Consider the following 13,998-nt stretch of genomic DNA (forward strand, 5'->3'; position numbering starts at 1 on the left):
AGTTCAAGTCACTTGTTGGTAAAATTGGATTTCAGGCATCCCTACCGAATTATCTTGAGAGAGTAAAAGTTTTTAAACAGATTGTTCTTGACCTTTCATAGTTTTGCTTCCCTGAGCACATAGCAGTTTCATCTGTGTCTTCAAGTAGAGTTGTGGGCCTGCATAATTCTTGGGCTTTGATATTTATTTTTTTTTCCAATTGGAATTCTGTAGTTTGGTCACTTTTTTTCCTGTACTTGAAAGGTGGGTATTTCTCTTGGTGATGACAGCATGTGAACTCTGAATGTTAATGTTACAACATCATACTATGTACCAACAAAGACAAGTGATTTCGCTAGTTACTAGGTTGTGGTGCTCTTTAATTTTAAATTTTGGACAGTAAGTTTCTTCACATTTCATTAAGAAAGCTGTTACAGTTTTTTACATACTGCAGAAAATAAATACAACTAAATTTCCACAAAATAAAATTAAACTTTTACTTTTCAAAGCTGGTTGATGACACTAATACAACACGGAAAACAATGCACTATGCCCTAAAACCAGGTATGAATTTTGTTTTTTAAAAAGTATACAGTATTTACCTTATTAATTTAAATTCAGTTTTAATTATGTTGGAAACAAGTCTTGATTTGACCTGTGTCTGTTTGCCAAAATCGAGACTACTGAGGCAATTGTGCTGTGATCTTTTGACCCAATGAAAAAGGGTAGACGTTCACACTTGCAGGTACACATCTGCGTCTCTGTACATTTATATTTAGTACAGTTTAGATCAATATATCATTGGAAGTCTTTGGGGGAAAGTCACTTTTGTCATATATATGGATGTGAAGAATCACAGCCTATATCTTAATTGATTGCAACTGATGAACACAGTATTGTGGAAATAATGTAATGAAACTGAGAGCAGCCTAAACGCGTTACCTGCCTGTCTACTTCAGCCCTGAAATGAAATTAAGCAGTCTGGAAAACCTGTCAGGTGAGTGCTTAGTCAGACCAGTTACTGAGAAGCTAAACAGAGATTTCAGAATGTAACTGCAGACACAAAACAGCTGCAGATGAAGGCAACAGGCAAAATGGACTGAACCCTAGTGCAGGTTGCTAAAGGTAATCTCTACAGGAAGAAGCTTCTTCCTAAGTGGTTCGTCTAGGACCCTAGAACAAAAATCTGACAGGTCCGAATGACTGTTGCATACCTTATCAAAACTACACTTCATGTAGAGTTCTTCTTGTAGGGGGAGGTATGAGTTAGCATATAGCACTTGTTACTTACGTTGGTCACACTAATGCTGTGGTGATGGGGGCAATTCACATAAAACCTGTTTAAAATGGAGCAGAATATGTCGTTTCACTCTACTGTATATTTGAGAATTACCTGATAGTAGTGTACTGCAGCAGTTTTACATTCCCAGTATGAGGATTTGATTAGTTAATTATAATATAGTGTATTTGCATATGGCTAATTCTGCTTTATTTTTCAAAGTACATTCTCCGTGGGCTGGACCAATAAGAGCTATTGCCATCACAGTCCCTTTAGTTGTCATTTCAGCATTTGCAACACTTTTCACAGTGATGTGCCGCAAGAAACAGCAAGGTAAGAGGATTTATTCAATACAGAATTCCATTTAAAGATCTGCTTTTGCAACAAAAAAGAGTCTTAACTGGTAGGTTTATTCTAGAAATACTTTCATCTGAAGAGCTTTCTTCTTTTCTACCTCTCTCTCCTTCCTCCCCACAGTTTTTTTTTGTGTGTTGAAACTTGTAGCAAATTTTTAATCAGTGCATGATGGTAATTTGTTGCCATAGTCAGTATTGTATCACAAATCAAGACTTCACTGTAGAAAGGAGCGAACAAAAGACCTGTTGGGAAATATTTTTGGTGTTGGGTTTCTTTTTATTTGTGAAGTACTGCATGACTATGTAGAATACAAACAGATCTGTAAACTGATATATTTTAACCATTCCCTTATTTCATTCAGAAATTACTAATTCATATTTATTTTAAATCAGAAGGAACATAAAGCCATGTGATACCAATACCATTCTCGGCATTGTCTGGAATACTACCTGTATCTCTTTTTCCAGCTTTCCTCACTTTCCTGGAAGTTGCCTTTATAGTTCATCCTAAGCCATCTTCATAGATTTACTCTTTCTAAGACTTGCAGATGCTTCTCTAAATTAGATTCCATCCCTCTTTGCTGACTTCTCTCTGTGTCTAGCGAGACACACATGTTACATTGAGATGTTAAAAATAAATTCTATACAAAAAAATCCTCCAATCTAGGGCATCATGCAGTTTTATGAATATGGAAAAAGAGATTGCTTCCCTGAATCTCACGTATATCTGTGTTACCCATCTGAATTTTGGCACTGATGTATACTGCAAGTGCTATATGCCATCTGGGTTAAATCCTTTTACCTTCTGGTCTTCTGTAACTATCCCTTTGCAAACAGCTAGCGCAGTTCCAACAAAAAACCCAGCCAAATCACTAAGGATTTGTCTACAGAGAAAGTTGTTCCAGAATAGTTATTTCTGATGAATTGTTCTAAATTAAATCCCTAGATGGATATTTGTATTTTGAAATGCTCGTGCTTTATTCCAAATTAGTTTAATCAACTGTAGAACTAGATTGAATTAGTCTGGCATAAGACCAGACTTCTATGTTCCAGCATGAAAGCATCTATACAAGGAAAGAAACACTAATAGCTATTTTGATTTGAATTAATCATGTCTTAATTCAAATTAATGTCAAATTAATGTCCAAATGTGTGTCTGTATACATACCAGAGAGAAACTGTGTGATATTCTCAAGGGATTTGTGCTCCTGGAGTTTAATATTTTTACCTGGCCTCTATTTTTTTTTTTAAACAAGAGTCTGTTATACAGGAAACTCCTGATGATGGTTCATCTTCAAGGTTTATAATATTTGAACAGAGAGATAAAGACTGTTGAAGCTGGATAGAGGTGAAACAACCTCATTCTTTTTGTAAAATAAACCTTCCTTGAGTTTACTGAGTTGCACAGTAATAACTGCACATTTTGCTTTCAAAGTGTGTTCCATATACGTGTCAGGTCATAAGCTGGATAAATAGAGCCTGTGCAAATTTTCTTTTTCAGGCTGCAAAAGAAAAAAAATCTTTTGAAAAAAGCCATTACTGTATGCATTGGTAATGAGCCTACAAGTGTTTTAAAAGAACAAACCCAAGCTTTACAGTGTAAAAACTCTGTATCTCTTCCAATTTAGAAAATATATATTCCCATCTAGATGAGGAAAGCTCAGAATCTTCAGCATGTGCTGCAGGTCTCCATGTGGAAAGACTTCGTCCCCGGCCAAAAGTGTTCATCTGCTATTCCAGTAAAGATTGCCAGAAACACATTAACGTCATCCAATGCTTTGCTTATTTTCTTCAGGACTTCTGTGGCTGTGAGGTAAACTCAATATTTCTTTTGCAAACAGAGTTTCCTTAATTGACACAGCACCCCCAAAACTCATAATAATATGTGCTTGAAAATGGGGTATTCCAGGCTCTCATTTCCACAGAGATAACTTTTGTTATTTTTCTAAATATTGGCTATATAATTTTTCTTCTCTTAGGGAAAGGAGCTGGTCATAGCCTGTGTAAAAAACAGAATAGTGGAAAATGTGTACCACATTGATTCCAGGACTTTGATTCAGCTGTGTTTAGCTTGTTTCATGTTAACTGCTTTTTCTGTTTGGTAGGTGTTGCATCTTTATGTTCGGCAGCTACAAAGACGTGTTATGTCTACCCGATGTAATTCAGTATTCCTAAAATATATTTTATATTGTAGTTTTAAAGTAGTTGAATCTATCAAAACTCCTACTCATAGAGCAAAATTGTGTAATTTGGATTAATTGTTGATATTATATATTAATTTGGGGGGAGTTTTATTTTTTACTTCCCTTCTGTTCCATTAATGATGTAAAATAAGCATGTGTTTTGGTTTTGATTTAAAGCCGTAAGACAGACATTCACATTGCTACTTTGAAGGACTAGGCTTAGAATCTCAGACTGCTTTCTAAAATATAATCAATATGTGGCCTGTCTTCCACTTTTCAACTGTAAAACGGCAAGACTATCGTTAGTCTATTTTTGCTGGATTTTAATCCTGCCACAGTGACTTTAAATGCATGAACTGGAGCTGGTTTTTCAGCGCTGCAGCAAGTCTGACCTCTAGTGGCCAGACCCAGTAACACAAGCGATGCCTCACATGTTTGGGGGTGTTCACAATTTATTCGTATGTGTAAAGTGGTTCAGGTAAGGTGTTTTATAAGTAACTTACTTGAATCCCCTTTTTAGAGACATACTTTGGCCCTGTTACATCATTCTTTGGAATAGTGTTAAGGTGAGCTGTGACTGCTATAACTATGTACCATGGAACATATAGTATCAGGCATTATTTAAGATAAGACAATATTGATAGCATCTATGTACAGAAATAATATATGTTGCTACTAAAGGTGTGCATAATGGAACAGTTGCACAAGTATTTTTCATATGGAATCAGAATGTTTTCTCATAAAGCACAAAACCAGTGGCATTTAATAGCCATTTAAAATAATAACTTGACCGTAGTAAACATCCTTTCTCACAGATAGGAGAGCAGACAGTTTTTTGAACAACAGAAGCAAAAGCAGACACAAAAGAAAAACTACCTGCATTGTACCTTTATCAGCGTATCTCCCAAGCAGCTGTAAAACGACTTCTCTTCTGGAATAGGTCAGTTGGAAGGAATAGGAATAGGAATAGGACTGGAATAGGTCAGTTGGAAGGGACCTACAACCGTCATCTAGTCCAACTGCCTGGCCACTTCAGGGGTGACCACTTTCTTCCTGTAGCTGACTGTGCGGTGACAGTTTTCATGAGTCCTTGTGTTCTAGCCATCCACCTACTCTCTGTCTTCTGACAGGGCAAAGTTTTCCTCTCTGTTACGGGTGATACAGCAGAGCAACCATGCTTTGTTCTTGGGAAAAATCCTTGAGAGAAGACTCAATAAATGGTTTTGATGTGTGTCTATTTTGAAGATTTTTTGCATCTTTTCTGTTATTCTACTGCTTATGCTTTCTTTCATGAGATAAAGCATTGTGTCCTTCATCTTGGTGTACACAGGCATTTCAGACCATGTAGAATGTTCAGAAAATTTGACAAAGTACAAAATAAAACAACTCTTACGATAAAATTTTCGGAGTTTTCTTATCAGAGATAAGCTGCTGCTGTTCTGCATCCTAACTGAAAGGACTTGATATTATAGGCACTAATTATGTTTGTATCTAGATATGAAAATTCTTGGCAGCAGACTTCATTAATAAGCAAAAGATGATTAATATAGATTTCCATTACATTCAGCATATTAAAGACCCAAATATACAACAGTTAAATTGTTTGAGGCAGACACAGTACATTGTTTCTGATGGATTAATGATACCTAATTTGTTCAGATAGATAAATAGTAATTTACTTGGTCCAGCCATATTTTCTATGCTATTTTTATTCCCTGAGAAATACTGCTATGTACGAAATCTAGAGTGGTTTTATTTTTTAAGGAACTACCTAGTTTATATTCAGCTACTTGGCTTTGCACTGTTACTTGTAGATTCCATAAATTTATACATAACACAGGGATAATTAGGTATGTTTTTCTTTGCATAATAAATAAGCAGCAAAATGGATTAATACAGTAACTGGCATTCTTTTTACAAAAAAGTCTGGAAGGTTTTCCTTTTTACCGTAGCAATTTACCCACTTCTGTAGCCCACTGAAATATTTAGCCTGCAAGTAAAGTTCAGAACGAATGCGTGGCCTTGCTTATTTTGGTGAATAACTACTGACATAGTTAGTGTCGCTCATTCAGGTTTGTCCATTATCAAGGCTATGTTAATTATTACTTACTTCTCTTTTAAAACAGCTTGTATTTGCATCAGGGGCAAGCTGTATTTAAACTCATCATTAATTCTCAGTTGTCGGATGAATACAAGCTGACTCACTGAGGATAACTCATTTAAATTTTATTAGCAAATATATCTAATAATCTGATAATGCATATCAACCAGAATGTTCTTCTCTTTTCCAGGTGGCTCTAGATTTATGGGAAGATCTAAAAATATGTAAAGAAGGTCAGAAAGAGTGGCTTATTCAAAAAATAAATGAGTCCCAGTTTATCATCATTGTGTGTTCCAAGGGAATGAAGTACTTTGTTGAAAAAAAGAACTGGAAACACAGAGGGGTAACCAAAGATGCAGGAAGAGGAGAACTCTTTCTGTTTGCTGTGTTGACTGTTGCAGAGAAGCTTCGTCAGGCAAAGCAGAATTCAAATGACCTCTGCAAGTTCATTGCAGTCTACTTTGATTACTCCTGTGAAGGAGACATCCCTGGTATTCTGGATCTAAGTACAAAATACAAACTCATGGACAATCTCCCTCAGCTGTATTCACATTTACACTCCAGAAATCTTAGTGTACAGGATTCAGAGGTGTTTCCTGTTAACATTAGTAAAAGGAATTATTTCAGGAGCAAATCTGGGAGGTCCCTTTATGTTGCCATTTGCAATATGCATCAGTTCATAGATCAGGAGCCAGATTGGTTTGAGAAACAATTTATTCCTTTTCCTCCACCTTCTTTACATTACTCAGAGCCTGTCATGGAAAAATTTGATTCGGGCTTGGTTTTAAATGACTTAGTGAATAAACAGGTGATGGATGGCGATTTTTACCTGAAAACAGATGTAAATTCAGACTCTCACTGTATAATTCAGCACTTAAATCTTGGAGAAGATATAGAAACTCAGGACATTCAAGGTGGTGGCAGCTCTGCTCTTCAGCCGTTGTTACATGTTGTTAAAGCGTTGAATCTTAAAGATATGCCTCGTGATTCTGGAATCTATGATTCATCTGTTCCTTCATCTGAATTATCTTTACCTTTAATGGAAGGACTATTGACAGACCAAACTGAAACATCCTCCACTACAGGAAGTGTTTCTTCATCATCAGGTTTAGGTAAGATAGAGCAGTATAATATAATTTAAATAACATAATTTAAAAATTATATTCAATTACTGTGAGCATATTTCTGCCATCTCAAAATACTTAAGATAATATGTGAGGAGCCATATAGAAGGCTGCAAAGGAAGGTAAGAATTGTGTAAAGATGGTAAGAAGATATAGGTTTCAGTAACTTCAGAAAAATTAATCTCTTCCGTCCTGGTGGGGCAGCGATCTTTAGCTAAGTAAGTTTTCACTAAAATTCTGTTAATAAGTCACTTCTCATTAATTGACCTATTGTTGGAGAGACTGCTGCGTTCTTCCAGTGACTCCTTGGCAGCTGGGATACTCAGCTGACAGCTGTGTGGTTTAAGCAAGGGGGTGATATAGTGAAGCATTCTTATACAACGGCCATAAATCTAAAGCTGACATCCTATTTTGCTCCAGCGCATACTAGAACCTTTAGGGATATCGTCTGTACTGTGGTTAACTCAAGTTTCAGAATGACATTAGGCTTCTCATTGGATATGGGGCTGGGAGGAATGAACAAATGCATTTCAGTAGAGGAATTTAAATGTTTGGAAGATGGTCTCCAAAACAGATACCCAGCTTAGACTCCTGCAATTAGAAGGTGTATATATTGCCTCAGGCTATATAAAGAGCTGATCTGACCTTACTAGTTACAGGACATTGAACTGTTTGATGCTAGAGTTATCTTGGGGGGAGAGAATATAGATGTTGATTTACAGATATAGCATCTATATCTATAGGGTAGATATATATAGGACAAAATAAAACCTGAAATCTTTTCAGGTGGAAAAAATCCAGATTTACTGATATGATTGCATAAGTCACAAATACTCTGTTATTGTTTCAGAATTAGTATTATATTCTTCAATTTCCTGCCATCTTCTAATATAGTCTTTTCTTGCATTTGTGGTGAAAATTACAGAAGATATCTGTAAAAGTTCTAGTGTTGGATGAAAGTAGGATGCTAGTTTAAAATTTATGGCCTCTCTGTAAGAATGCTTTACCCGTATTCCCCTTCTGATTCAATGACAGAGCTGTCAGCTGGGTATTCCAGCTGCCGTGGAGTCACTGGAAGAAAGAGACAGTCTTTCCAGTAATTAATTCTCAAGTCACATACATACTCATTAACATGTTTCAGCTACAGAGGTTAAACATTACAGCAGTAGTTGGTAGAGTCGCATCTAAACACTGGTGTTCCAACACCTTAAGAAACCGCAGTAACTCTGACATTTTCCATTCACTGTCCCTGTCCAAAAGCACCACCCCGACCAACTTTCACCCAAACCTCCCCTCACCCAAACCGCAGTCCTAATTAGGTAGAGGGTACAAAGGAGACACTAGCTAGAAATAAGCATCATCTACCTATTAGAGTGCAACCCATTAAATCTTTTTACTGTCCCAGATATAGAAAATATTTATAGCCCTAATATTTATATGCCTAATAATGAAAGGAGTAGATAGAATTTAGCTTTTGTTCTTGTTCTAAGAGTTGGATATGTCTAAATTATTACTCTGAATTTACAGTATCATTTCTGTTCTGGCTACCTATTTTTTATCCATTACTTGGTCAGAACAGAAGTGAATAGCTCTGTCATTTAGCATCTCAGGGTAGATGTTTCCTTTCTTCTTTACAGAACAGTTTGATTTAATCTTTTGAATTAGAATCGTAAGTCCCATGACTTTTCTATCTATTTTTCAGTGCAGTTCATGTGCAGGCTACTGATCTGCAAAGAAAAGATTCTCAGAGAGATCATCATATTGGGCATCATCAACTGAAGTTGAAACCAGTTTAATTTTGAGGAAGTACCAACAATCAAACCATTACAAGGTTCTCTAAGGGCTTCTCTAAGAAGCTCTGCCTGGGGAGAAAATTCATATTAATTCCTTATCTAAGGAGTTACTGAGCATGGTAGTTCAGCCTCATGGCTGTATGACATTATGATCCAGAGGGTTTTCATAAGTTTTCTTTGCTTTGTTTCTAAAACACTGACCAAATACAAAATCAATGTTTCAATTAATGAATCTCGCTGTTTTTCCTTTTATAGGGGAAGAAGAACCTCCTGTAATCACTGCTATGAAATTCTTAGTGCCTGGAATATGTAAAGCAGAACTTCATTGCCGTATCCATACTGACGAACTGCAGGCAATTGCTCCTTTATAATACATGACAACATTGTTATGCATTGCCACTTTATCAACAGCCTCTGTTTGTACTTTAACTACCACACTGTCTCAGCACTAAATCTACTTGAAGGAACAAAATACTCCCTGAAGATCTATTATTCCAAAGGGTGTTTGGTTTTTTTATGGCCAGTAAACTTGAATCTGTTGGTCTATATGAAGTCTTTCATGATTTGAAAATGCAGCATGGAAAAAGAGATGAGAATACTTTTCAAAATTATTCCTATTACTAATTTGAATGTCATGATATTACACTGTTTACAGATGCCATAATTAAAAAATTAACTCTTTTTTTTCTAGAAATGATCTTGCAACTGAACATAAAATAGCTTGGAACATTAAGCCGTAGTAAATTTTGTAGTCTAGCCTCTAGTTTTAAGTGCTGACATACTTGATGGCAGGAGTGTTGTAGTGAATGAGAGCAGGCTTTTTTTCAGAAGCAAGATAAAATGCCAAAGGTGACATCAAGAAATGCTCCATCAGAAGAAATAGTTTTGTTTTAGAAATGTTTGAGCTCCTTTCCTGACAGTCTCCTCTCTTTCCCAAATGTTAATGTGTCTCAGTATTTAATTTCAGATAAGTGCATATCTCCCTCTTCTGTATGATTCTCCTACCTCTTCCCTACAATCTGGCTATGGTGACTCACAAATAGTACCATACTGAGCCTGAAGTATCATTTTTATAACAGACAAAAATATAGATCCTGCATATGCTGAGTGATACCATGGAAACCAAGTTTCCTGTTTTCTTCCTGGAAGGGCTAATATAAAGAATACCTCAGAGATGAGGGAGGAAGACGAAATTTTGTATTCTGGATTTGTTCAGCCATGAGATCCGCTTTATAGCGGATTTTATATTCTCCTCCAAGGACAAAACCACCTGGGGTATAACAAGTTAAGAGAAGTGGTTAACGGGCATGAGTACTTTGCTTTGTTTTGAGCCAACCAGTAAACAGAAGCCTATGAGTTATTTTGCAGTTATTTTTCACACTACTTAGATAGTATAATATTACTAGTGTTATATTAAAAAAAAATTGCTAAAACTACAACTGGACATGTTTACCTAAAGACACAGAGCATGCACATCATTTCTTTTGCAGTGACCAGGTAGGTGTACCATCATCCAGAACATCCCTGCTGTTTCCAAAGAGCAACTTTTCATAAGTAAAACCCATCTGTGTAACTGCAGTTCTAGGTACTATTATAATAAGCATAAGAACAGCAAATAGCCAAGGACACCTTCTCAACGTGCCTTTACTAATTTTGCCCATGGAGTCAGATTCTGTCTCATTTAGCCTGTCTTTACATTCCACTAACAGGAGGTTACTTTAGGAATACATCAAGGGAGAGCTGAAACACCTCAAATATTCTCTTACTTTTGATAGATGAGAATTAGACATTGCTAACTGTTACATTTTATTATCCATTTTAATAGCATGAGGTAAAACTATTAAACCAGGGATGATTTGGCTGAGTAGCTTTAAAGCTCCTGTTTTTGTTGTTTGTTTTTTTTTTTTAGTCAGTTTATATTTAATAATTTGAATTTCCAAACAAAATACTCTCAAAATTGTTGTCACATGTGGAGTAAGAAAGTGCTGTAACAATTATTTGAACAGAACCATCAATGGCAGAATTCTGGCATGCTTTGCAATTGTAATATGGAATTCTGTGACAAACTAGATGTATGTGTCAGATTTGGAGGGCTTTGTCCATTAATGTAGTGTTCCTTACTCTTCCTTTTTTCAGAATTTGAAATAACACTAACTGGAAAACCTCAAACTTAAGTAAGTTTTAGGTAGTTTTAAATACATAGTGAATCATCTGAACTTTCAATTATGTTTTTGGTTTGTTTTTTTTTTTTTTTAATGCTGTGCCTTGGGCTGTACTGACAGCAAAATCCTTCATGTTTTCCTATTCTTTGAAGTTGAAAAATACCTGGGTCAAACTAGGCAGAAAAATACAGAGGTGAATGCTCCTCCACTAAATCCACCTGTGAAAGTACTTGATTCAGTGCAGTTCTTGCCATTTGACTAGAGAAGGAGTTTGGGTTGATAAGATGCAGGCAAAAGTGTTACAAAATTTGTGTGCTGAAGAGCTGCTGTGCATAGAAATGCCAAAGCTGCAAAACATGAGGAGGAGGTAATGCCGCTTTCCTCCATGGAAAGTCCCAGCTCACATACTGTTGTTTTATGCTAAAGATTGGGAAGATTTCCTGGTTCTGTTAAATTCAATAGCAGAATTGGTATTATTTAATGGAATTAAGTTGTCATTTTGAGCTCTAAGAAAGCTCAGTTTTGAAAATGGATGAAGGCAGTTGCACAAATAATCACTTGTCATTAATGTTTTTATTTTTATTTCTTCAAAATTTGCTGTACAATCCTGCAAATCTTATTTTTTTAAATTATAAAAGGCCTATGCAGATGCCAATCAAATCTGTTGGGGGGTGGTGAAGAAAAGAAGAATTCCTTCATTCCTTCTTAGCGTAAGGTGGAAACAGCGTATTATGTGTCCTCAGAAGAAAGAGAATATAATTAATTGAAAGTATAGAGTAGGACAAACCCACACTTAAAATATACAGGATTGATAAAAGTCATACTTAATCTGATTTAGCATAATTTTTTTACAAAGCCACAGTGGTTTACAAAATTCGAAGAATACTGTGTATATTGAGATGCTGGAAGGACATAGTACTGAATTTGCAAGAACTCTGTTTTTTCCCCTCAAATGAGAATAACAGCAAAAATCCTTGTAAAAAATATTTTTGAAACAAATACGTTAATGCACATATTAGAGGTTAGCTTACTACTATTTTCAAACATTAGTAAACTCTAAGTGGAATGTTAATGGTGAACGGATCCCTGTAATTTCTACTAGACTCAAATGTGTGGACACTGGTTGTTTTAAAGCGTATTTTCTGGGAGGGTGGAAAAAACATTGGAAAGCTGAAGGTTCAAGATATGGCAGTATGTTCAACATTTTGAATGATTAGTATAGTTGTTGCCATAATTTGTACCTGTACGTAAACACATCAACTGTTGAAAATAGAATGCAGCTGACATTTGCAGAAATAAAATTTTTATGATGCTATAATTTAGAAGGTAAATATAAAAATAAAACATTTTTGTTCAGTTTTTCATTTGGCTTTTCTTAATAGCATAAGAAGACTTGGCTTAAAAGTCCAATTGTTTTATCCAGAGCACTTTTAATGCAGTTACACACACCACACAAATAACCAGACTCTCTAACTGCTGTTCATACTCTACATCTGGAAGTGAAACAGATATTTTGATCAGTGTTTAATATAGTCAAGAAACTCTAAGAAACTTTATTTTTCAATAACTTCAGTATTGGACAGACTGGGTCTGATTATTTTTTTTTAAATGAAACTGCCTTAATATGATTTTATGTAAATATTTTTCTTACATCCTCCTTGAAGGTCTACTAGCAGTACATTGTTCTGCAAGTCAAGTGAAACCTATCCATACCAACTACAAAACTATAATAACCTGGATTGGATTAGTTTTGTCAAAGAAGATGTAATAATTGCCGAAGATTTATGTGCTTTTTGTTTTCATCCAAGTGGATTTCAAGGCACTGTTCCAGTCAATGAACCTGCAAACTAATTTCAGGGATAAGCCTTGAAACCACTTGTATTCCTGATGTTGTTCAGGTACATGAAGGTTTCTATAATGGACTTCTGGTCTGGCACAACCAAACTCAGAATGCTATAGAAAAATCTGTAATGAGTCTGTAAAACTTCTTGTTGTTGAAGACTTGAACTGCTTACTTAATATCAGATAGTTTGCATACACAATAGCTATGTTGAATTTACAGGATGATGTTTATAATCTGTATATCTGTTGTCTTCTTTGGGCCTGTAACCCACAATTCCTAATTCTGCTTCTATCACCAGGTAAATCAGAGACATTATGTAAGGTCACTAAGCATGTGAATAGTTGCATTAGTAATTCAAAAGAGAATTTGATAAGTTACTTCTCTGTATTTGAACTGGACTTTTCTAGAGGAGTGTTATCCATACATATATTCTGCAGTCCTAATCTCTGTATCCTCTGCCTTGGCCCTGTACACAAGAGACTTTGTGGTTGAAAGAAAATGGAAAGAAGGTATTGCTCTGGTTTTTATACCTTCAGTTTAAAACATGAGAACCCTTGGGATGCTTTCCTGATGTTTGGGAACTGTTGGCCAAAATTCTTACACCTTGACGGTGTGGAAAGATATGCTTTGATACAAGGATGTGCATATGGAAAAACTGAAGGAAGTGAGCTCTCCTTATTTTATTTTTCTTTTTTTCTTTTTTTTTTGTTTATCTTGCATTATAATATTGTGGTGAATTGATACTGAAATCCCCCCCCCCCCCCAACCCCACACAATGACAATAACTTTTTGAGTTATAGTGAAAAACGTGCACTGCGCACAGTATGTGCATTCAAACTATAACTGGTCAGACCCGCATTATTTCTACAGGGTCAGAAGTTAAAGGCTGTGCTGTAGATCAGCTGAAGGAATTTTCTCCTCTATCTGCTATAAGTTATTTTAATTTACTTGCTATCATCTGTTGCTGTTTCTCAGACTCATAAAAATATAGAACAATGGACAATTTATATCTTTCATAACAGGATAAAATTTCATTCTTCTCTTAGAACTATTTAATAATTCTGATTTACCGATCATGTTCATTTTTATGGGCAGGTGCACTGTTGACAATGATTTCATATTTACAGCAGTCCATGGGAAAAGTAAAGATTGGTTGTATTGTCCTGCTCACACAAAGC

At 35.7% G+C, this 13,998-nt stretch overlaps 1 protein-coding gene across 2 annotated transcripts in view; it reads left to right on the forward strand.

Moving 5' to 3' along the window:
- The window catches only part of IL17RD (interleukin 17 receptor D), a 54,573-nt gene extending 42,236 nt beyond the window's left edge, over window positions 1-12,337 (forward strand). The window contains exons 9-13 of one of the 2 annotated variants that reach the window (XM_064453858.1): window positions 489-543; window positions 1,481-1,591; window positions 3,264-3,427; window positions 6,089-7,010; window positions 9,071-12,337. In XM_064453858.1, coding sequence (XP_064309928.1) covers window positions 489-543; window positions 1,481-1,591; window positions 3,264-3,427; window positions 6,089-7,010; window positions 9,071-9,186 — 1,368 coding nt within the window. In that variant the 3' untranslated portion in view covers window positions 9,187-12,337. Of the gene's footprint in view, window positions 1-488; window positions 544-1,480; window positions 1,592-3,242; window positions 3,428-6,088; window positions 7,011-9,070 lie in introns of both variants that reach the window. The other variant, XM_064453856.1, reaches the window with a different exon arrangement.
- The last annotated feature ends 1,661 nt before the right edge of the window (window positions 12,338-13,998 follow it).

The sequence above is a fragment of the Phalacrocorax carbo genome, chromosome 6, assembly GCF_963921805.1.
Source record: "Phalacrocorax carbo chromosome 6, bPhaCar2.1, whole genome shotgun sequence".
NCBI classification, from domain to species: Eukaryota; Metazoa; Chordata; class Aves; order Suliformes; family Phalacrocoracidae; genus Phalacrocorax; species Phalacrocorax carbo.